The sequence below is a fragment of the Macrotis lagotis genome, chromosome 2, assembly GCF_037893015.1.
Source record: "Macrotis lagotis isolate mMagLag1 chromosome 2, bilby.v1.9.chrom.fasta, whole genome shotgun sequence".
Taxonomy (NCBI): Eukaryota; Metazoa; Chordata; class Mammalia; order Peramelemorphia; family Peramelidae; genus Macrotis; species Macrotis lagotis.
Genome location: NC_133659.1, coordinates 104,070,044 through 104,091,397, shown reverse-complemented (window position 1 = coordinate 104,091,397; position 21,354 = coordinate 104,070,044). Strand labels below are relative to the sequence as shown.

Sequence of the window (21,354 nt, the reverse complement as noted above, 5' to 3'; positions counted from 1 at the left end):
TTTAAAAACATTTTTAAAATTTATTTAAGGCAATAGGATTAAGTGACTTGGTCAAGATCACATGGCTAGGCAATTATTAAGTATCTGAGGCCATATTTGAACTCAGGTTCTCCTGACTCCAGGGCTGGTGTTCCCTCCACTGTGCCACCTTGCTGCCCCCACCCCACTCAGTTAAGCTGAGCTGATGTATAAGTGAACACCCACCCACACAGGCACATAATCTGGCTCAGTCCTTAAGTCTCCAAGGTCATCCACTGCACCCGAGGTCATCGTCACTCATTTTGACTTTTGTCCTGCCACTCACTGGACTTTGATGACTCTGAAAGAGAGTGTGAGGTTGATGACTGTGTCTCACTTACCCACTCATATGTCATGGTCCTCTTGAAGAATGGATGAACAACAGCAACAACAAAAGCACAGTGTCCTACACAGTAGACTTGTTGAGGGAAGCATTGCAAAGTGAGGGCAACATTGGGAGAAGATACTAGGTGTAGGACAGAAGAAGAAAGAAGGAAGATGAAATCAAATGGAAGGTTCTATAGCCAAAGACTTCAAGTAGAACTTGATACCTCAGGTGGAGATTTTCAGAAGGGACTGCTCTCCTTTTCCTTCTTTTCAGAGAAGGTACAGCAGCATCTCAACCAGTCTGGGGACTGGGCAGTCAGTTAGCAAAACTCTCCACAGCAACACTAGTCAACTGAATTCAACTGGTATTTATTTGAGAGACTTTCATGGACAAGGTACTGGTCTAGGTGTTCTGGACAGACAGACAGACAGACAGACACACACACACACACACACACACACACACACACACGCACACACACACACTGTGGTGTGAAGTCTTCTGACTTAACTATTCTCCAGCATTGAGGTAAAGCATTGGAGGCAAAGCATTGGAGGCCCAAGATATATGTAGATATAGAGATGTAGATATGTGTGTATATAGAGAGACATAGACAGACAGATGATATAGATATAAATATATATTTGAGTTTATAAAACCCCAAATAAAACAATTCTTGTCCTCAGAGAATTTACATTTGGAGAAGGGGTGTGTGTGTGTGCGTGTGTGCGTGTGTGTGTGTGTGTGTGTGTGTGTGTGTGTGTGTATGTATGGGGGGACCAACTTATATACAGGTAAGCAAATCCAAAAGTTGTACAAATTGGGAATAAGAGTGAGCATCACTAACAAATGAAGAATTCATCAATAAGAATCTATTAAGCATCTACTGTATCCTAGGCTGCTAAGATTTTGGGATACAAAAGAAAGAAGAAAAACAAATCAAATTCTACCCTTACATTCTAATGGGAGAGACCCCATGTCTGACTAAGCAACAACACTGTTTTGGGGAGGTTATCTCAGAGGAAAATTACTTTATATTCTAGTTGTTATAATTTGTTTTAATTTTTAGTGCCCCCCAAAGCATGGGTATTGTGTCCCCAAATATGATGGTATTTAGAGAAATATAATGTAATCATTGTAAATTTTAATGCTTTAAATTTATAAGTGTGAAATGAAAAGAGAAAGGGGTGAGCAGGGTGAACTGAAAAGAGAAAATGAAAATCTAAACACTCTAATTTGCCTCCAATCAGACCTTATATTGACTATCATTAATGCCATTTTATTTAGAAGTGTCATTTAGAACAAAATACATATGTAAAAATATATAATTTTATTTTGTATTATATTATAAATAGATATTATATAAAAATAATCTATTTACATAAAATAATACCAGTGTATTATTTTATTTTAAAATGCATAATTTAATTTGCAGTCATAGTCTAGTCCCTTGAGGAGCACAACTTTATACAGGATCTATGTCCAACAAGCTTGTTGGAGAACTTGACTTGAACCCTACTACGGTTCCCAAGTAATCAAAATCACCTTTGCCTAAATTATTCTTGTTCTTGGGTTGTCTCACCAGAATGACTGGGTTGTTTTTAACTTTCATTATATACTTCCCCCAAAGAGGGGAACACATTGAAGGAATAGCAGCAGAATCTGGATGATGCAATACAGGGGAATACAATATAGATGTGACTTGGACTCAGATTGAAGCCTCTTTGCAGCAGATAGACCATTATTCCTCCCATTCCCTGACCTGAGGGATGCCAGACACCTGTCTTTTCTTTTTTTCCTGAACTTTCCTGGGAGCTGCCCAGTGAATCATTAACCTTGGCAAGCAAACTCGGCACCCAGTGACTCCCTCCATCCCTTCCAGCTCTCCCTATACCCTGGGCTACTACGACTCAGTATGAAGTGGTGAGGTAGGGGTGGTTGTAAGTGGGATCTGTCCTGGGGTGGTACAGGGTTTAGGATGTGAATGATCTGCAAGAACATAATCCCAGTTGGCAGACCATAGGGAACCCCAAGAAAGTCTCCAAAGGGGAAGGAGAACTGAGATATTTTATTTTAGGAAATACTCCACAAACAGCCCTATCCACACTTCCAGAGGAGACTAACATTGGAGCCTCCAGAGAGCATTCTGCAAAATGGCAAGCTAATCTCTTACTTGATGGCCACAGCCAAAGCCTTCTAGAATTTAGGATGCTATAACTGGATGGGACTTTTCTTCTCACTGGAGAAAAGGGAGGTGCAGAGAGAGGTTAAGACCCAATTGCTTGGTGAGGTAAAGGCAGAATTGAAAAGAGAATGAGCCCCTGGGCTAGAGGCAATTCTAATTCTTAAAAGGAGTTTTTGTTTCTCTTCCCATGGAGCCTGAATTTACTGTTTCCTACCTAGAGGATAAAAAAGGAAAGTGGTAGGATGGGAAAGGGCCCAGATAAGAGTAAGGAGAGGCCAGCTGAGGTGCTGGGTATATAGGCAGAGGGGTTTGTGTGTGTGTGTGTGTGTGTGTGTGTGTGTGTGTGTGTGTATGTGTGTGTGTGTGTGTGTATGTGTATGTATGTGTGTGTGTGTGTGTGTGTGTGTGTGTATGGGGGGAGTGAGGAAAAGTCAGCTCTCTACAATGATGGTTGCTTTTGTTTTAATCAATGTATGTATTATTATCTAAGAAAATTCATCTTTCCGCAACCTTTTAAAAAATTTAGGATAGATCAAGTTTTATATAGTCAAGGTTCAAAGCCTTTTGATACAGAGGGATCCAATTTTTAAAAACAAATCTGGGACCTCCAATGCTTTGTCCCAGTGCTGGGGAAGAGTTAAGTCAACTATCTTCACCACATTGGGTCTGGTCCTGCCTTTCTCCTACCCTGCTCCCTTTTGGCTTATCCAGTCTTACCTCTGGCTGGCAGCTGGGGTCTGGACTGGCTAATCCAAAGGGCTCCTCTGTGAGCCAGGATGAATAATTCAACAGTAGGCATTGTGAACTGGAGCCCCAATGGGATGAGAGAAAGAGCCAAGAGGTGGTGCTGGAAGCTGGGAGGTGGGAGGCAATGCAGGGGAGCTAATTGGAGCTAGAGTCCTTACTACTAGTGAGGGGCCAAAGGCATACAAAGTAGCTGAGGCCCCTACCAGGGTTCTCCTCTCCTCAACCCTGCCTCACCTCCCTGCTCCATTCATTCTTTCCCCTACAGATGAGAAGGAGGAGAGCATCCTGGGAAGCATCCCACTCCTGAGCTTTCGGGTAGGGGCTGTGCAGCCCTCGGATAACATCAGCCGAAAACATACCTTTAAGGTCAGTGGGCCACCCTAGCTGGGCAGAGGCTACCTCCCACCCTCTTATCTTCCTCTTTCTCAAATCAGGTCTTCTTAGGGATGGTGGGGAGTGAGGAGAAGTCAACTCTCCTCTAGCAAACAGGATCATAGAACTTAGAGCTGGAAAGCCATAGGAAAGGAAACCAAAACCCAAGGTCATACAGCTAGTGAACAGCAGGGCTGCGATTTCAGCCCAGTGCTTTTGGATCTGAAAAGGAATAGGATGACTTTACTTTCCTGTCATCTTAGAGGAATGCTCTGTTGGCACTCACCCAGTGCCCTGTGAAAGGTATTTCAGGGCTAGGATATTGTGGCAGCCTTCTCCAGGAAGACTGTTCTCTTGGTGCATCCACAAACCTTCAGATTTTTCAGAGATAGTAGGTAAGAGGACCCTCCCTCTATTGCCCCAACACTGTCCAGTGAACTGGGGCATGTCTTTATGGCGATTTTATCTCACCCCATGCTCTTTTCTCACTAGCCTGTCATTATATCCTTCCCAGGTTTTCTGGAGATGTTTATATGGGATCCTTAGACCAGGCTCTCAGACCCCAGACCAGACACTGGAATGAATAATCCAATTGTTGTGCCAGGATAGTGGTGGGACCCAGCCTGGCATGGTCAACTCTCCAATGTCAGTGCCTAAGGACTCCCTTCTAGCCTTTGTGCTGTGAGTTCTTAGGAGACATCTTGAAGCTTATGGTACCCTGAGTTCCCCTTGAAAAATCTCCTTCTCAGTCTCAGACCACCCAGAATCACCAAGCTGGAATGAACCTCAGAAGTCAGCCCTGATCTCCATAAGTTTCCCCCTCGCTATCTCTATGTAGTCATTCAACCTTCACTTGAAGACCTCCAATGAGAAAGAACTCACAACTTGCTGAGGCAGCTCATTCCATTGTTAGATAACTAGAGGAAGTTTGATTAAATGTAGCCTCTCCTTTATAACTTCCATCTATTGCCTGGGGCCAGGCAGAACAGGACCATCCCCTAATTCAGAGGTGCGCAGAAGGTTGGCACTAGAAGTCCTTAATCATGTAGAGGTGATTCTAGTCCTGCCTTTTACAGTTAGGGAAACTGAGACCCAGAGAGGTTAAGACTCTTCCCTAAGGTCACAAGGTTCCTCAACCCCAAGGACCTCATTGTCTCTTTTGGGATGAAAGTGGGAAATGAATTTCACTAAAATAGAGATTTTAAAATGGCGAACAATTCTTGTTCATCTGTTCACTTTTTGCCTTCCTTTCTTGCCTCCTAAATATCCCTTATTGAACTGTTAGACCTCTGATCCTTAATTACCATAATTTCTAGTCTCCTGGTGTGTGTGTGTGTGTGTGTGTGTGTGTGTGTGTGTGTGTGTGTGTATTGGGGGTGTGAACAGAAAAAACAATTACTAGATCCCTGACTCCGGGGAACCCTGGATCTTGCTGAGGAAATGGGAACATTCTGTTTAACCAAAAACAAATCTTTTCGATGTACATGACACACACCCCCACATACACAATGGTAGACACACTGGAGCAGATTGTCTCACCCTCCCCTCCAGACCTATTCGGGTACACACCCTCCTAGGCCTGGTGGAGCTAGCTGGAGACAGCAGGCGTTTGAGAAATATTGATTGGCTGACAGACTGATGCCATAAGCCTCAGATCCTTTCATCTCTTTTCTTCCCTTCCCCCACCTGGCACCGTGCCTCTTTCAAACCCAACTCAGAGAGAGCTCTGCTCATTGGCCCACAAAGGGTCCTGTCTGTGCCTGCCTATTCAGTGACCCTTCCCCAGAGAGAGACACAGAGGAGGCTTGTCCAGCAGTGGCCACCAAGGGAACCTTGGATCCTTTACTAATGCAGAGTCAGGGTCCGTCCATTCTTGCTCAGTCCAGAGCCAAGTGTGTTAACCTCTTACTGGCTAATGAAGCAAACCCTAGGGAGTTGAGGTGACTTTTCTGGCCTCACTTTCCCATTTGAAGAGGTTTTTTGGTCATAGCACTTAACATTTTTTACCCCTGAGTCCCTCCAATTTTTAGCATCTCTAGACAGAAGTTCTTTCCTTTTCTTGGGGGTCATGGATCCCTTTGACATTCTAGTGAAACTTATGGACCCCTTCTCTGAATAATATATAAAACAAAATAAAAAATATTGAAAAAGAAATAATTCCATTAATATGTAGTTATCAAAATATTTTTAAAAGCAGATTAGAGGCCCCAATTGAAGAACCCATACATTTTTCTGATTGATTTTTCAACATTCATCCCCATCATATGCATATTTTTAAGTTACATAATTTCCTTCCACCCTACCTTCCCACCCCCCCTCCCCTTAGTGGCGAACAGTTTGGTGAATATTGTTCATACATGTTTGTGTTTAACATGTTTACAGATTAGTCATTTTCTGTATGAGGAATTGGGATTAAGGGAAAAGAAAGAAAACCATGAGCTAGGAAAGAAAAACATAAGAAAATATTTTAAAAAGTGAATATAGCATTCAATCAGATTCTGTAGGAGTTTTTATTTTGTTTTTCTTTCTCTGGATGTGGATAGCATTATCCATAGCAGGTCTCCTAGGGTTGTCCTAGCTCTCTGAACTGCTGAGAGGAGCTGCATTGTGTGGGCTGATCAACCCACAATGTTCTTGTTAACTCGTACAGTGTTCTCTTGGTTCTGCCCCCTTTGCTCAGATTCAGTTTCTGTAATTTGTTCTATATTTCTCTAGAATCCAACCATTTATGGTTTATTGTAGAACAACAGTATTCCATGACAGTCATATACCATAACTTGTTTAGTCATTCCCCACTACAAAAAAGAGCTGCCATAAATATTCTGGAACATGTGGAACTTTTCCTATTTTTAAAGATTTCTTCTAGATATAGGTCTTGTATTGTTATTGTTGAAGAATCCATACTTTAAACCCTGATCTCTCTGTTATCTTTCTCCCCAGGTCCCACTCTGAATCATAAAAATGATTTTTAAAAAAAATTTTAACCCTTTTTTTCAATTTTTAAATTTCAACTCTCCAGTCCCTTCCCTACCCACTGAGAAGGCAAGCAATGTGAATCATAGAACATCAAAGGTAGAAGGGATCTTACAAAGTACCCAATCTAATCCTCTCATTTTACAGATGAAGAAATTGAGGACCAGAGAGGAAAAGTAACCATACATAGCAGGTGCCAAATAAATCTGATTTGAATTAAATTGAATCAACCTGCCCTTAATTTGTTGAATTAATGAAGTAATTACTTTAATCTTTCTCCCCCCCCCAATTTTCCCATTTTTGCTCCTTCCTTAACTATAATCCCTTTCAGTATCTTCTACTCCATGGCGCTTGCTTATAGTACTATTCTTGGCCTGGCCTAATTGGTCACAGCAACTCTTTTATTTTTTTGTTTTATTTTATTTTTTAATACGAGAACTCTTTTTATTAGTTTCGTTATCTTAATTTTCAAAACAGTTAATATGTAAACGAATCAACATATCATAATTCCTTGCACCTCGAAGTTCTCAAAACAATCCATCAATTTATCAAATGTCCTTAAAACTATGCTTAATGAATTTCACATTTCCCCAGCTGTTAATAAATAAAAATTCTTTCTCTCTGCTCCTTACATCAAACATATGAGGTATCCTACATCATTCACAGAGAGATTTATATGTTTATATTTGTGCCATCATTCATTTTTTTTCTGACCCAAATTGGTCAAATCTGAATTGCTAAAAACTTATTTCTTTTCACACATATTTTAGCAGATTTTATTAGTCCAACATTTTTTTTTCTTATTCCTTCCAGGCATCAAACTATTCATTTAAGATAAAGGAAATATCTCCTTGATTCATTTAAATATTTTTCCTAATACACAAGTACTTTTTCTGACCTTTTCACCACTAACCTGCTCTATATGAAAATCTGGTATGTGAGCTGTAGTTTTCAAAGAAAGCACAGCCTCCATTCTGTCAGGTAGTCTTCTTCTTATACATGGCAAGAAATGCAGCTCCCCATCTTTTTTTTCACATCCGTTATATTATAATTTTTTATATTTTTTTTCTAGTACATGCAGATAGTTCTTAGCATTCATCTTCTTGTAAACTTTTGGGTTCACATTTTCTACCACCCTCCCTTCCCCCCATCCCCCTATCACAGAGAGCAATCTGATATAGGTTCTACATGTATAACTGTGTTTAACATTTTTCCATATTAGTCATAGCAATTCTTTATTTTCGAGAGTCAGTCTCAAAAGGATGACTAGTCCCCAGAAGAAGAAGCCCTCAGAGAATTCCCATAGTCTGACTGGGAAGGTACAGTCTGAGCCCTCAGAGAATTCTTAGTCTGATTCAATAATTCAAGAAGTATTTAAATACCTTCTACATCTCAAATATTATGCTAATTAATTCTTGTAAGCTAAACTCTGACCATCAATGAAGGGATAGTGTTTGACAATAGTTTTGACTTCCTGTCCAATGCTCTAACTTCCAATCTCAACATTTAGCAGCTGATGCCAGCTCCTCCATTCAGCAGGGGATGATGAGTACTAAGCCTCTAGGAGATTTGGGGCACCCTAAAAGAAAACAGGGTTTGGCAGACTACCTCTCTCTGTCCTTTGGTCTCTTTCACTATCCTACTCCTTGCTCCTTCTCTAAATCCACCCTTCTACTGTTTCTCTATTCCCCTCTGGTGGTTGGTTGACCTGTTCTCTATCTCTCCTCCTTCTCATCGCGTGAGGATCCCCCTCCTCTGGACAGGAGCTCTCCTCCGGGTTCCCGCCCGCTGTGCCCACCCGTGGCCACCGACTAGGTAGTATGTCCCACCCATGTGACAATACATGCCCCCTTGCATGCCTGTGGAGATAGAGGTTTGGTTGTCTTCCCTTCACTGCACTCCACACCCATGAAGAAATGGTGCCAATTTCTTAAGAGAAAAGCTAAGGGACAGACTAGTAGGTGCAAGGCAATGGAATCTCCTTCAAACTCAGAGTGATTGTCCTTAAAATAAAATATGGAATCATGGAAAATGGGGGAAATGGGCATGCTTAATTGTCCTATCTGTGGTGTGGCTGCCTACAAGTCCCTCAGGAGCAGGTCGGCAGGCTAGGTAAACTCCTGGTTGTTGGTTGGAATATCTGGGATAGTTCTTGGTGTTTATCCCCCAGATCCAGCCCCCATCATTGGCCTTGAGCACCATGTAGGAGGAGAGTGGCCAGGGAATGACTCTCTCCCTGCCTGTTTGGTGGATTTTCTTCTTTTCTCTTTGCAGGTGACGGTGTGCTGGGCAGGAGAGGCCAGGGACGATCCCACGAACTGCCTCTCCCTGCAGGCTGAGCATGCTGGGGTCCGCACCTATTTCTTCAGTGCTGAGAGCCCTGAGGAGCAGGAGTCCTGGATCCAGGCCATGGGGGAGGCAGCTCGGGTACAGATTCCCCCAGCTCAGAGGTCAGCCCCTCAAACTGTTCGCCACAGGTAAGCACCATTGGACTAAACACTATGTGGAAGAATAGAAAGGGATGGTGGGAAGGGGTCAAGAAAGAAAGACACTCAGGATCCTCCTCATTCTCATCCCTCCGACCTTCTGACCTAGAACTGACAGGGGAAAACCTACTTCTCAATAGATGGTCTGTCCATAGGCACCTTTTAGGCACTTACATTATTTTAGATGCTGTACTATGTATTGGGAGATACTAAGAAGAACAGTTCTTGCCCTTGGAAAGTTTACATCCTCATGGGGAAGGCAACACACACACACACACACACACACACACACACACACAAAGTAAACACAAGATAGATATGAACTAAACTGGAAATGGAATGCTTTGTCCTGCAAGAAGTGCAGAGATCATATTTGTGGAAGAGAGTAAGATGTTAAGATGTACTTACAGTAAAATGAAAAAAGGTCAGGTTATGAGAAACTAGTCAAACAAATTTATTTGATCCTAGAGGCAAGCTCTGGGATAGAGAGAGCTTGGCAAGGATTTATATTGTGTCTATTATATGTCTGTGCAAAGTAAGAGTGGGGTGAACTCTCCAGGAAGCCTGAATCCTACTATCTTGGGTTTTTCTGTTTTTGTCGGTTCCTTTCCCATCTCTCCCTGCCTCCCCCTTTCTAACCCTGTTTCAGCTCTGGGAAGGGGTTGGATCTACTGACAGGCACACCTTCGGCCTCCCGCAACCTTGAGAAGCCCGACTCAGAGAATATCCCGCCCAGCAAACACCACCATCATCATCATCAGCCCAGAAACAGCATCGCCAAACCAGAGCCAGAGTCCAAGACACGAGGGGAAGGAGATGGCCGAGGTTGTGAAAAGACAGAACGGAAGCTGGAGCAACCAGAGGTCAAGAAAGAACCCTTGGTGAAAGCCAATGGTGTCCCTGCTGGACCAGAACCAGCATTAGAGCCAGGCAGCCCCTACCCAGAAGCCCCACGAGTGCCTACCGGTGGGGAGCGAGGGACCCAACCAAATGGCTGGCAATATAGTTCACCTAGCAGGCCAGGCAGTACTGCTTTTCCGCCCCAGGATGGGGAGAGTATTGGGCACCGTCGGAGCTTCCCACCCCGAACTAACCCAGACAAGATTGCTCAACGCAAGAGCTCCATGAACCAGCTGCAGCAATGGGTGAACCTTCGTCGGGGAGCACCACCACCTGAAGATCTTAGGAGGTGAGGCCTGACTGGAATGGGGAAAGGGTTGGTAGGGTCCCACTAGTGTCTTATTGGGAATGGAGCTATTATTTTTTTTGAGTTTTACAATTTTCCCCCCAATCTTGCTTCCCTCCCTCCACCCCCCCCCCCAGAAGGCAGTCTGTTAGGCTTTATATTGTTTCCATGGTATACAATGATCTAAGTTGAATGTGATAAGAGAGAAATCATATTCTTTTTATTTTATTTATTTTTTTTTTGTTTTTGCAAATGGGGTTAAGTGGCTTGCCCAAGGCCACACAGCTAGGTAATTATTAAATGTCTGATATCAGATTTGAACTCAGGTACTCCTGACTCCATGACCGGTGCTTTATCCACTGTGCCACCTAACTGCCCAGAGAAATCATATTCTTAAGGAAGAAAAATAAAGTATGAGATAGCAAAATTACATAATAAGATAATGTTTTTTTTTTAAAATTAAAGGTAATAGTCTTTGGTCTTTGTTCAAACTCCACAATTCTTTCTCTGGATACAGATGTTATTCTCCATCGCAGATACCCCCAAATTATGCCTGATTACTGCACTGATGGAATGAGCAAGTCCATTAAAGTTGATCATCACTGCCTTGTTGCTGTTAGGGTGTACAATGGATGGAGTCATGTTATTGAATAACATGGTTCATGGACCCCACCTGCTCAGCCCAAATCTACAATCCCACCTTCCTAACATTGAAGTTTTAATTCCTATCCCAGGTGGTCTTTCCCTAAGGAGCATTGATTCTAGGTCCTTTTTCCAAGAGTGGCATTGACAACATCTTGATTCTGCTAAACTTATTACCTGAAAATGTATGCTAGACTATTCCCCTGAACTGCGTTTTCTTCTAAATTTTATTTATTTAAAGCAATGGGGTTAAGTGGCTTGCCCAAGATCACCAGCTAGGCAATTATCAAGTGTCTGAGACCGTATTTGAACTCAAGTACTTCTGACTCCAGGGCTGATGCTCTATCCACTGTGCCACCTAGTTGCCTGAACCACATTTTCTTAATCTCTAAAAAGGGAAGGAGTATGTTGGACATATGATCTCTAATTATACTAGTTATACTTCCAGCACCAAATCTAGGATTCTCTTGATTTGTTCTGTAGAACAAATATGACCCATATGACCTTGAGTCAGTTAAGTAATTCTTCTTGGCCTCAATTTCCTCATCTGCAAAATGAGAGTTCTCTGAAGTTTCTTCTGGCTCTAAGTCTTTGAGCCTGAGAGAGAGAGAGAGAGAGAGAGAGAGAGAGAGAGAGAGAGAGAGAGAGAGAGAGTAAGCAATGGTTCCCTGAGTCCCTGGGTGGTTGACCCTTGGTCTGGCCTCATCTAGGTCTGGATAACTTTCTCAGGGAATGCCTCAGACCTTTCCTAGAGATACTTCCATTCTAGTATGAATTCTGGGATCTGTTTGCTTTTGTGCAAAGTATAAATGAAAAAATGTCTTATAAACACTAAGAAGGCTAACTTTGCATTTGAAAAGAAGTCAGAAAAATAAAACTGGAAGGGCAGGATTTTAGGCACCCATATTGGGAAAGGATGGAGGTAAGGGAGCTTCCCTAGCTCCTGAAACAGGATCATAGATTTAAAGCTAAAAGGAACTTTAGGGGTTACCTCATTGTACTCCCTCATTTTACAGATGGAGAAACTGAGACCTACAAATAGCAGAGCCATAGTTTAAGCTCAGAGACTGGCTCCAGATTCCACACTCTTTGCTGTAGACAATAGGACACTAATCCATGTGTGTTTAAGGCCAGCATTAGGTAATCATTTACTCCCTGCTGTTTAGATCTGATTTACTTTGTGTGAAAAGTGTTTTGTAATTGTGTTCATATAGTTCCAGGAAAACAAGGCAGCTAGTATGGCTAGAATGCTATATAGTTGGTAAAATGCTCAGTCTGGACTCAGGAAGATTCATTTTTGTGGGTTCAAATCTAACCTCAGAGACTTAACTAGCTGTACAATCCTGGGCTTGACACTCGTTGCCTCAGTTTTCTCATCTGTAAAATGAGCTGAAGAAAATGGAAAAACACTGGTAATTTTGCCAAGAAAACCCCAAATGGGGTCACGGAGAGCCAGACATGACTCAAAATGAGTTGTTGAATAGACAGAAATAATAGAAAGTTGGCCATGGATTCAGGAATGTCTGCGTGCAGATATTCCTAACCCCATTTCTGATCAATATTTAGTGTGATCCTGGACAAATCATGTTCTGTTTCATGAGGCAGCAGCTCTCTGTCTGTAGGTTGCAGACAGGTGCTGATCGCATTGGGGAAGAGAGTCCTCCTTGAGGATGAAATCATAGAATTAAGGACAAAAGAAAATGTAGTCTGCTTTTCTGTTAGCATAGTGCTTCTATTAGAACAGTTCTGCTAGGCAGAGAGGTCACATAAGTGGAATTATCCCAGTGTTATAAGTGAGGAAATTAACCCTCTGGTTTATTAAGTTCCTGCCAGATTTTAGATTTGAGCCCAGGTCTCTTCTTGACTCTCTTACTCTTAATCTATGTGTGTGTCATATTCTGCATGAGCAGAGACATTCTATAAAAGAGTTATCTGTTTATTTATGGATTTGCATGTGTATTTGAAGAACCCCCTGACTTAGAATAATCAGGGGGCCCCCTGAGGCTCAATGGCTCCCAGGTTGAGAACTCCTAGATTAGGCACTCCCAAGGTCTACCTCAAGGTTGTTTATAAATTATGGATTTTTTTTCTCAGTCCTTCCAGGTTCTTTCCTGTGTCCCGACGAGTCCCCGAGTATTATGGCCCTTACTCTCCACAGTACCCAGATGACTACCCCCAGTTCTACCCTCCAGGGGTACGCCCAGACAGTATCTGCTCAATGCCAGCCTATGATCGGATCAGCCCACCCTGGGCCTTGGAGGAGAAGCGCCACTCCTTCCGAAATGGGGGCAGCACCACCTACCAGCTCCGGGATTGGAAGGAGCCTCCTGCCTATGGACGTCAGGACAGCACTGTCTGGATCCCCAGTCCGGCCCGGCAGCCCGTCTACTATGATGAACTGGATGCTGCCTCAGGGTCACTTCGCCGCCTTTCCTTACAGCCTCGTTCCCATTCCGTTCCCCGGTCACCTAGCCAAGGGTCCTACAGCCGGGCTCGTGTCTACTCCCCTGCTCGGTCACCGAGTGCCCGCTTTGAACGATTGCCGCCTCGAAGTGAGGACATCTATGCCGACCCTGCTGCCTATGTGATGAGGAGATCTGTCAGCTCCCCCAAGGTGAGCCTCCTCAATGCCTCAATGCCAGTTTTGACCTTTGACACCCCCCTCCCCCCCAAAATTCTAAGTGAGACCTGGGGTGGGGGGGATTGGACAGGATGCCAGCTCTTCTTTTCATGAACCTTTTGGCTCTGGGCTAGCCACTTCATTTCCCCAAGCCTTCTCCTCAGTTATAAAAATAAGGATAATAGATCAGATCATCTTCAATCTCTCTTCTACTTTTTTTATGAGACACTAAGCCAGAATAACAGGGGAAATGGCTTTCTGCCATCCCATCAACTTCAGCCCCTCCATTCATTAAATTATAAGCTCCTTGAGGGCAGGGACTGTCTTTTGCCTCTTGTCGTATCCCCTGGCAAATAGTTACTTAATGTTTATCGATTGATTGTTCATCAACAGAGACCTTGCCTTTTGTGGCTTCCCATTTCCTGTGTAATGGAACCACTTTTTCTTATATCCATACACTTGGGAAGGGAAAGAAGGAGCTGCTTATTCTTGATCCCCATTGTCAAGGAGGGAGCAGCTGGTGTCTACATCTTCACAGCTTTTGCCATGGAGGGAGTGAGGGAGGAGATCCTCAATTTGCTGAGAGTGTCCACATCATGACCACCTTACCGCCTCATCTGCTTTGTCTTCCAGTATGATTACCTGGGTGACCGGAGGCCTGTTCCTGCAGGAATATTCCCTTACAACTATCCACCATCTCCTACTGTTCATGATAAAATGGTATGTTCCTCTTTCCTGCCATACCCTTCTCAAGACTTCTCTCCCTTTCTCCCTCTTATCTGCCCTCAACCTTGAAGGATGCGTTGGGACGGTGGTCAGACATACCTTGGACCTATTGCTGGACTCAATTGGCTCTTAGAAAGTAGCCACAGGACATCATCTTTGCTCACCTTCCCATCTGAGCCTGGCTTCACCTAGCCTAGAGGTCCCACTGTGCCCCTGTATAGCCTACCCTTCTCTGGATGCTTGGATGAATAAACAAGAGAATAATAGCCTGAAGGAATTATGAATTTCAGGCATCCTACCATGCCTGATAGCTCATCTCCACAAGATGGAAGGGGTGGAGGGGCATAGACTAGAGACACTGGTGATGGGGAGATCATTCCCAGGAAATGAGTAATTTGTTGTGGTGCCTGTCGGGATTGCAGCTCTCCCCTCAGTTCCTCTCTGAAGTATATCCCCAGGATTTCTCTGTTCCAGAAATATTCACTATTTTCTAATCCCCAACTAAGGGAGGAGCTCTGGGGCATAGCTGATGGGAGGAGCCTCCCCAATATAAATCTCCCTCTTGATCTCTTTATTTCTCTCTCCTCCTCCCACTTCTGCCTCTCCCTGGATTTTCTCTCCTGAGGCTTTCTAATAGAACAGATGTTTGGCCTAAAGGAACAGCTTTGCCACTGGGTGACCTTCATCAAGTCACTTCACTCCTGTGGACTTCAGTGTCCTCATCTGTGAAATGACAAGGTTGGAGTCTTTTGATTTCTCCCTTTAAGCTCCAGGATTCTTTAGAATATCAGAAAGAATCCCTTCCCCAGCTCCCTCAGCAATGAGCCCTCTCCTCACAACAAAACCCCTAGGAAGTTGTTAGCAGTAGAACCCACAAGGTTGCCAAAAAGGCCAATGGGTCCACCCACCTAGTTGGTTCTTTGACCTCCTGATTCCTACTTCTGTTCTATATCCTACAAACCAGCCTTGATATTCTAGGATCCTCCTCCTGTCCCAGGAGGCTCACTCCCCCTTCAAATGAGGCATAGAAGCCCTCAGGAGCTGTTGGGAGGATGCTGTTCCCTCAGAGTCCTGAGGAGCCTGGGCATCCCTCAGGAGAGGGGCAGTGTGGGTGGTTCCAACTCAGGGAAGATGGGCAGGAGGGCATAATTCCCCTTCTGGTGGGGAGTGTCTTCCATACAAAACTGCTGAAGAAAGTAAACGAAACCAAACTGCCTCAAAAACAAACACGCTCATCTTCTCCTCCTCCTCCCTGGCAGTCCCCTTTCTGGAATCCCTCAGGACCCAGAGCTACTCATTGTCCTTGCCCAACTAACACCTAACTGCTTTGCTTCTTCTTTTCTGTTGTTTTCTTTTGTCCTGTTCCTGTTTGTTTGTGTTGCTGGTGGGGGCCCTCTTGGCCTCTTGGTAGGACGAACTTTTAGATCTTCACTTGCAAAGAAACCTAGAGTATTTGGATCAGCAGGTAGGCCAGAGCTGGTGCGTCCTTCTCCATCCTGATCCCTCCTGTTTCCTCACCCTGCACTGTCCTCTATCCCACCCACTCCCCATCCCCCACCCTCCATTTTATAATCTTTGTTGGCATGCCTAGGATACAACAAAGTGGCTGGTCTTTTTTATTTTTATTTTTTATTTTTTTGATTTGCTCCTACGCCCTTCCTCTTCAGAGCCCTTTAGGGCAGAGGGTGGTGAGGGGGAGAGAGAGAGAGAGAGAGAGAACCATAAAGGATGACATGAATAATGAATACCATCTCCTGTTTTATACCACCCAACCCTAGACTAGCCCCAGAAGGCAGATGGGAATTTGTATTTTTCCAGGAGTAGAGAAGGGAGCAGCTGTGGCCTGAGCCTTAGCAGAGACAGCCTCAGCCCTAGGCATGTGCCCAACCTGCCCCAGGGATATTCTTCCCTCCCTCTCTAGCCTGTTGGACAAGGCAGAAGCAGTGACAGCTGATTTTCTCTCCCTTTTGTTCAGAGAGGGTCAGCAATGTCCCTTCTCAGCTAGGGGTTTCAAAAAGCAGAACCTATAGCTGGTCTTACCAAGTTGGAAAGACTGGCCCTGGTGAAGTTCATTGTACAATACTGGTCACTAAAGAGTCATTACCTTTGACTGCAGTAACTCAAAAAAGGCTGTCTTCTATGGTTTGTGGAGATCCATTCTCTATTGGTGAAGGAGGAAACCACATTGACTTAAATCTGAGGTCTTTAAAGTATCCCATGAAGGGTGAATGCTATAATATGTCAACCAAAGCCCATTGAAATGAAGCATCTTGTTATAGGCCAAATTTGGCAGAAGTAACTCCAAGGTGTGCACCCTTCCTCTTGTGGCTGAGATCCTCTGTCTTTAGCTCAATTTAACAAGTATTGATGTAGCATATTATCCAGCCAAACTCCTGAGGTCCTTTATAGTTTGGAGGTGGATGTCTTTTTCTGGAAGCTTATTCCAGAGTTAGAGGCAAACACTGCTGGGGGGTTCAGTTGGCTTACCCTCTCTGCTCAGCATTGGTTCAGTATTGCTTATCAGCCCTTCAAAGATGGGTCTAAGTTCAGAAAGGGACATCCTTAGAATGAATAGCAACTCAAGAAGATTGTCTACAAAATTGAAATGGATGCTACTGTTCAGCCATTTTTCAATAATGTTTGACTCATTATGATCCCATTTGGGTTTTTTTCAAGAAAGACACTGAAGTGGTTTGCCATGTCCTTCTCCAGCTCATTTTACAGATGAGGAAACTGTGGCAAATAGGGTTAAGTGACTTGTCTAGGGTCAGCCAAGTCAGCTATACTTAATAAGTAGCTGAGGCTGGATTTGAACTCATGGAGAGGTGTCTTCCTGACTACAGTTCCACCACTTTATACATCATACCATACAGCTGCCCTTATAAAGTTAAAAGGGGTTTCAAATAAATAAGCATTTTAAGTGCTTACAATTTGCCAAGTATTTGTGAAGTAAAAGCTCTCCCTTCCCTTAGGGGGTTCACATTCTAACTGAGGAGACAATACAGAAATACATGTGTACAAATAAGCTAGACAGAATTAAACAAGATCATCTCAGACAGAAGGCTCCATCATCATTATGGGAGAAGAGGAAAATCTTAAAGAAATTTACCTGAGACTTGTAGGGCTGTGAGTTGGTTGGTGGAGGAAGGTCTTCCAACAATGAAATCACAGAACCCTCAAGTGTGGATGTGAATCTATTGCATAATGAAGAATCAAGAAAATTTGGTCCTTGACCCTTGGGAGCTCACATTCCTATTTCCACATCAATGAATTTGGCCTTGGCCAAATAATTTCCTTGTTCCTGGCCTATATTCCTAAAATATAGATCAGTGATTCTCAATTTTTTTTGTCTCTTTTAAAAATTACCAAGTATACTCCTTCCCACAGAGTTATTATCTAGATTATATCTTTAATATTCTCTATACCAGAAATTCAAACATCTTAGGGTTTTTATGAAAAGAGTTTTGTCCTTGGGACACCCTCAGAGTCTTGGGATAGTTGGTTCCCAGATCATATTTGGATTGAAACTAGACTAAATTGATGATTTCTCTAAGTACTTTCCCAGCCCTAAGTCTTTGAGTCCCCTGGCCTCCATTCTCTGATTGCAATCCCAGAATGCCAAAACTGAATGGGATTCTGCAGTGAAGGAGCCTTTAGCCTCACTCTTGAGCCCAGATACTTCTAACATGTGACACTTGGACTTCTTTCTCCTCTGGCCCTATCCTTTCAGAAGCCAACAAGAGGAGAACACTTCCTACCATAGGACAAAAGCTATTCCATCAACTTGGATGCTTCTCAGCAACTGACTTTTCACTTGACTGCCTTACAGATGACATAATCACTTAGAATAATGGCTCATATTCACTGTTATTTTCCAAATTTCATCAATCAACAAGAATATTTGGGGCACCTATTTTATTTACAAGGTATTCTGTTAGCTAGAATCTTTTGAGAGAGATGTAATGAAGGAAGTATTGAATCAAAGGTTAGAAGACTCGGATTCCAATCTCCATTCTGCCACTGTGAAAATCACATAAGCTATTTGTGTCCCAGTTTCCATATCTGTAACAGGAGGAGCTTGGACTAGATGATTCCTAATGTTTTTTCCAGATCTAAATCTCATGATCTTTTTCCTTGCCTTATTTTCCCTAGAAGACAGGAAGAGCCAAAGAGGATCCCCCCCCCTTAGGATGGGAAAACTGATCCAAGGAACCTGTGAATGGGTTCAATATCATACAATGAGTCTGGTCTGAGACCAGAACTAAGTCTCTTGACACCCATTCCAGTATCAGCAGTTTTCCTTCAGCTCCAACCCCCTTCCTCCCCTGAAGTCAGTTAAAAGAAGTGAGATTGACAGATGCCTGGAAGCAAATACACTGGGTGTCTCAGAAGGTATTTGTTGCCACTTAGAGAGAATGGCAGCCTACTCCCCTCCTTCCCCTTTCCAACTTTTCCCTTGTGTACATCTCTCTTCATACACACATACACACACACACACACACACACACACACACACACACACACACACATACAATAGCACATTGTAGGTGCTAAACAAAAGTTTGTTGGTTTATTTCTTGATTATCCCAATTGAATTGAATCATTGACAGGAGGAGCAGCTAGGAAGTCACTTAAACTTATCTGCCTTAGTTTCCTCATCTGTAAAATGAGCTGGAAGAAGGAAATGGCAGACCACTTGATTATTTTTGCCAAGAAGACCCAAAATGGGGTTACAAAATGGCAGACAATTGAAAAATGTAGAACAAGGACACTCTCAATTACTTCCCCCATATTTCCACAAATACATCTAACAGGAAATGTTAGGAGCATAATTGAGTGAAAGGTCTTATAGAAGGCAAATTAGTGTGGCCATTAGCACAGTCTTGGAGAAGAAAAAGAAGCTCCAGGGCTAATGTTTGGTTTTTTCCCCCAAGATTAGTGCAAACATTTGTCTTCACATTTCTGCCTGCTCAGCTGAAAGGCAGATACAATTCCTACAGACTCTGGAATGGGACTAAGGATCACATGTGTGTTAGAGTAGAACTAAAGGGTGTGTGAAGGGGAGGCATAAATCTCTTCGAGGACTTCTCCATGACTACAGTCCTGCCACCAGCCCCAGCTATGTGATTCCATGGAAAGAACATTGTATTTGGAGTCAGAACCTGGGCTCAAAGCCCAGTTTGGCCAAGAATTAGTTGTGTGACCTTAGGGAAATCTCGTCACCTGCTTCTCCTAACCTGTATACCTCCTAGCTGCCTCCCAGATCTGCTCCCCTCTTTTCTGCCAACCTCTCAAACCTCCCTATTAAACTCCTCTGTCTTTTGCTCTCCTCCTTTGGAATGATTGAGTTAAAGGGACACAGTCAAAGGACATTTTCTAACCTATTTGTCATCCAACGTTCCTGCTCTGAAAATATGACAAGTTCTCAGACAAGTCTGAAAATGGAAAGTTTCCCCCTTTGGTGTCCCTAATGCCCCCTGAAATTTTGAGATCCAGTAGGTTAAAAAAAAATCAGAGTCCTGCCTTCAACTTTGCCTAACAGCAGAATGCCATTTAATTACGGACTCATTTCCCTATCCTGTTCTGTGTTAGTTTATGTCTCCTCATGCTTGGCCTTGACATGGCAGGCCAGATTGGATGACCCTCCAAGGCCTAGCACCATATTCCCATCAACCTCTGTTGTCCCTTTAACATAGCTTGCTTGGTTCAGCCTCCTTGTTTGCTCTGCAGCCTCATCCAAGCTCTCCCTGGATGCAACAGCAATAGCCCAGCTCTGGAAACTGCAATTAACAATCTCATTTTACTGTAGTTGGAACAGAGGTGGGGTGGGATCAGAAAGAAAACTCCAGGCACCTGTTTGTGGAAGGTCTACCTGTCCTATAGGGGTTTGAATTCTGACTTTTCCCTTTTTATTTTAGTTCAACATTTTAGGAGAACAGCTATTTAGGCAGCAAGGCTGAAGGGATTCAGTCAGATTAGTCAGAATATAATCTTTGAATTGAGCAGTGTGGGGAGCTGGAGGAACAGGAACAGGGAAAGGAAAATGGCTTTGGCTAATCTCATTGGGGCCCCTAAAGAGTAGCAGATTGGCAAAGATGTTTGTGGGCTGGGCTTTTTGTTGTGATTGTTGTTTGGGTGTTTGTTTAAATCTTGTCTTCCTAGTAAGTAGCCTCTTGACCCTCCTTATAGCCCTTAATATAGGGTAGCCATGGTACATCTCCTAAGACAAATTTCAGAAAGGGAAACAGATGAAAACTGCTAGGAAGTGTGTAGTTGCTCACAGAGGAAGTTGACAACTTGCCTCTTTTCCCTCTTCCTAAACCAAGCCTAAGGTCACATTAAGTGGCCAAGGTTGGGAAATTTGGCAACAGAAAGGAAATGTGTGTGTGTGTGTGTGTGTGTGTGTGTGTTTATGTGTGTGTTGTATGTATGTGACTGTGTGGTTGTGTATGTTTGCTTGTGTGCTTGTCTGTCTGAACTGTCCCTTCCTCCCTTTGCTGCAGATGAATGAGAGTGAGACTCTCATCAGTATGGTGAACCGAATGGTGGAAAATTCTTCCCCCAGGGCCCAGCTATTCATGCAAGTAAGACCCCTGCCTAGCAGCATTCTCTGCTAATGTCATTTCAGCTGCTTGTGCATGGTAGAACCAACCCATCCAGGAGCAAGGGGTTTCAGCATCCTATGCTCCCATCTCCCAAGTGTCATCTCCATTGAAATGCGCTTACCTTGGCTTCCCTTTCTCAACATCATCATGGTTCTGATGTTCTTCTCTTGCATGGGGAGAACATCAAAGCCCATTTGCTACTCCATCAAAATCATTCATGCAGCACCTGGCCATGGCCAACATCTGCCCTGGGATCATCAGTTCTCTAGGGGTTGGGTAGGCATTGTCATTTGCCCAGAACTCCTGTTTTGAAAACTCTCCCTTCTTGATAAGAGCAGATTAGGCTAAGGGTTTGGATAGGACTATTTGGTGCCATCCCAATATCAGAACCTAGGGGTATGATATGGCCTTCTCTCCAGGTGGGACATCCTAGCCCCAGAATCCCTTCAGAGCTCCTGCCACTTCT

General features: G+C 43.5%; 1 protein-coding gene across 18 annotated transcripts in view; it reads left to right on the top strand.

Moving 5' to 3' along the window:
* PLEKHA6 (pleckstrin homology domain containing A6) overlaps window positions 1–21,354 on the top strand; it is a 220,861-nt gene that overhangs the window by 173,808 nt on the left and 25,699 nt on the right. For 15 of the 18 annotated variants that reach the window (XM_074222438.1, XM_074222436.1, XM_074222441.1 and 12 more), the window contains 6 exons: window positions 3,544–3,644; window positions 8,898–9,100; window positions 9,759–10,298; window positions 13,032–13,551; window positions 14,191–14,277; window positions 20,787–20,867. In XM_074222438.1, coding sequence (XP_074078539.1) covers window positions 3,544–3,644; window positions 8,898–9,100; window positions 9,759–10,298; window positions 13,032–13,551; window positions 14,191–14,277; window positions 20,787–20,867 — 1,532 coding nt within the window. The remainder of the gene's footprint in view (window positions 1–3,543; window positions 3,645–8,897; window positions 9,101–9,758; window positions 10,299–13,031; window positions 13,552–14,190; window positions 14,278–20,786; window positions 20,868–21,354) is intronic. The other 3 variants (XM_074222453.1, XM_074222439.1, XM_074222440.1) reach the window with 2 other exon arrangements.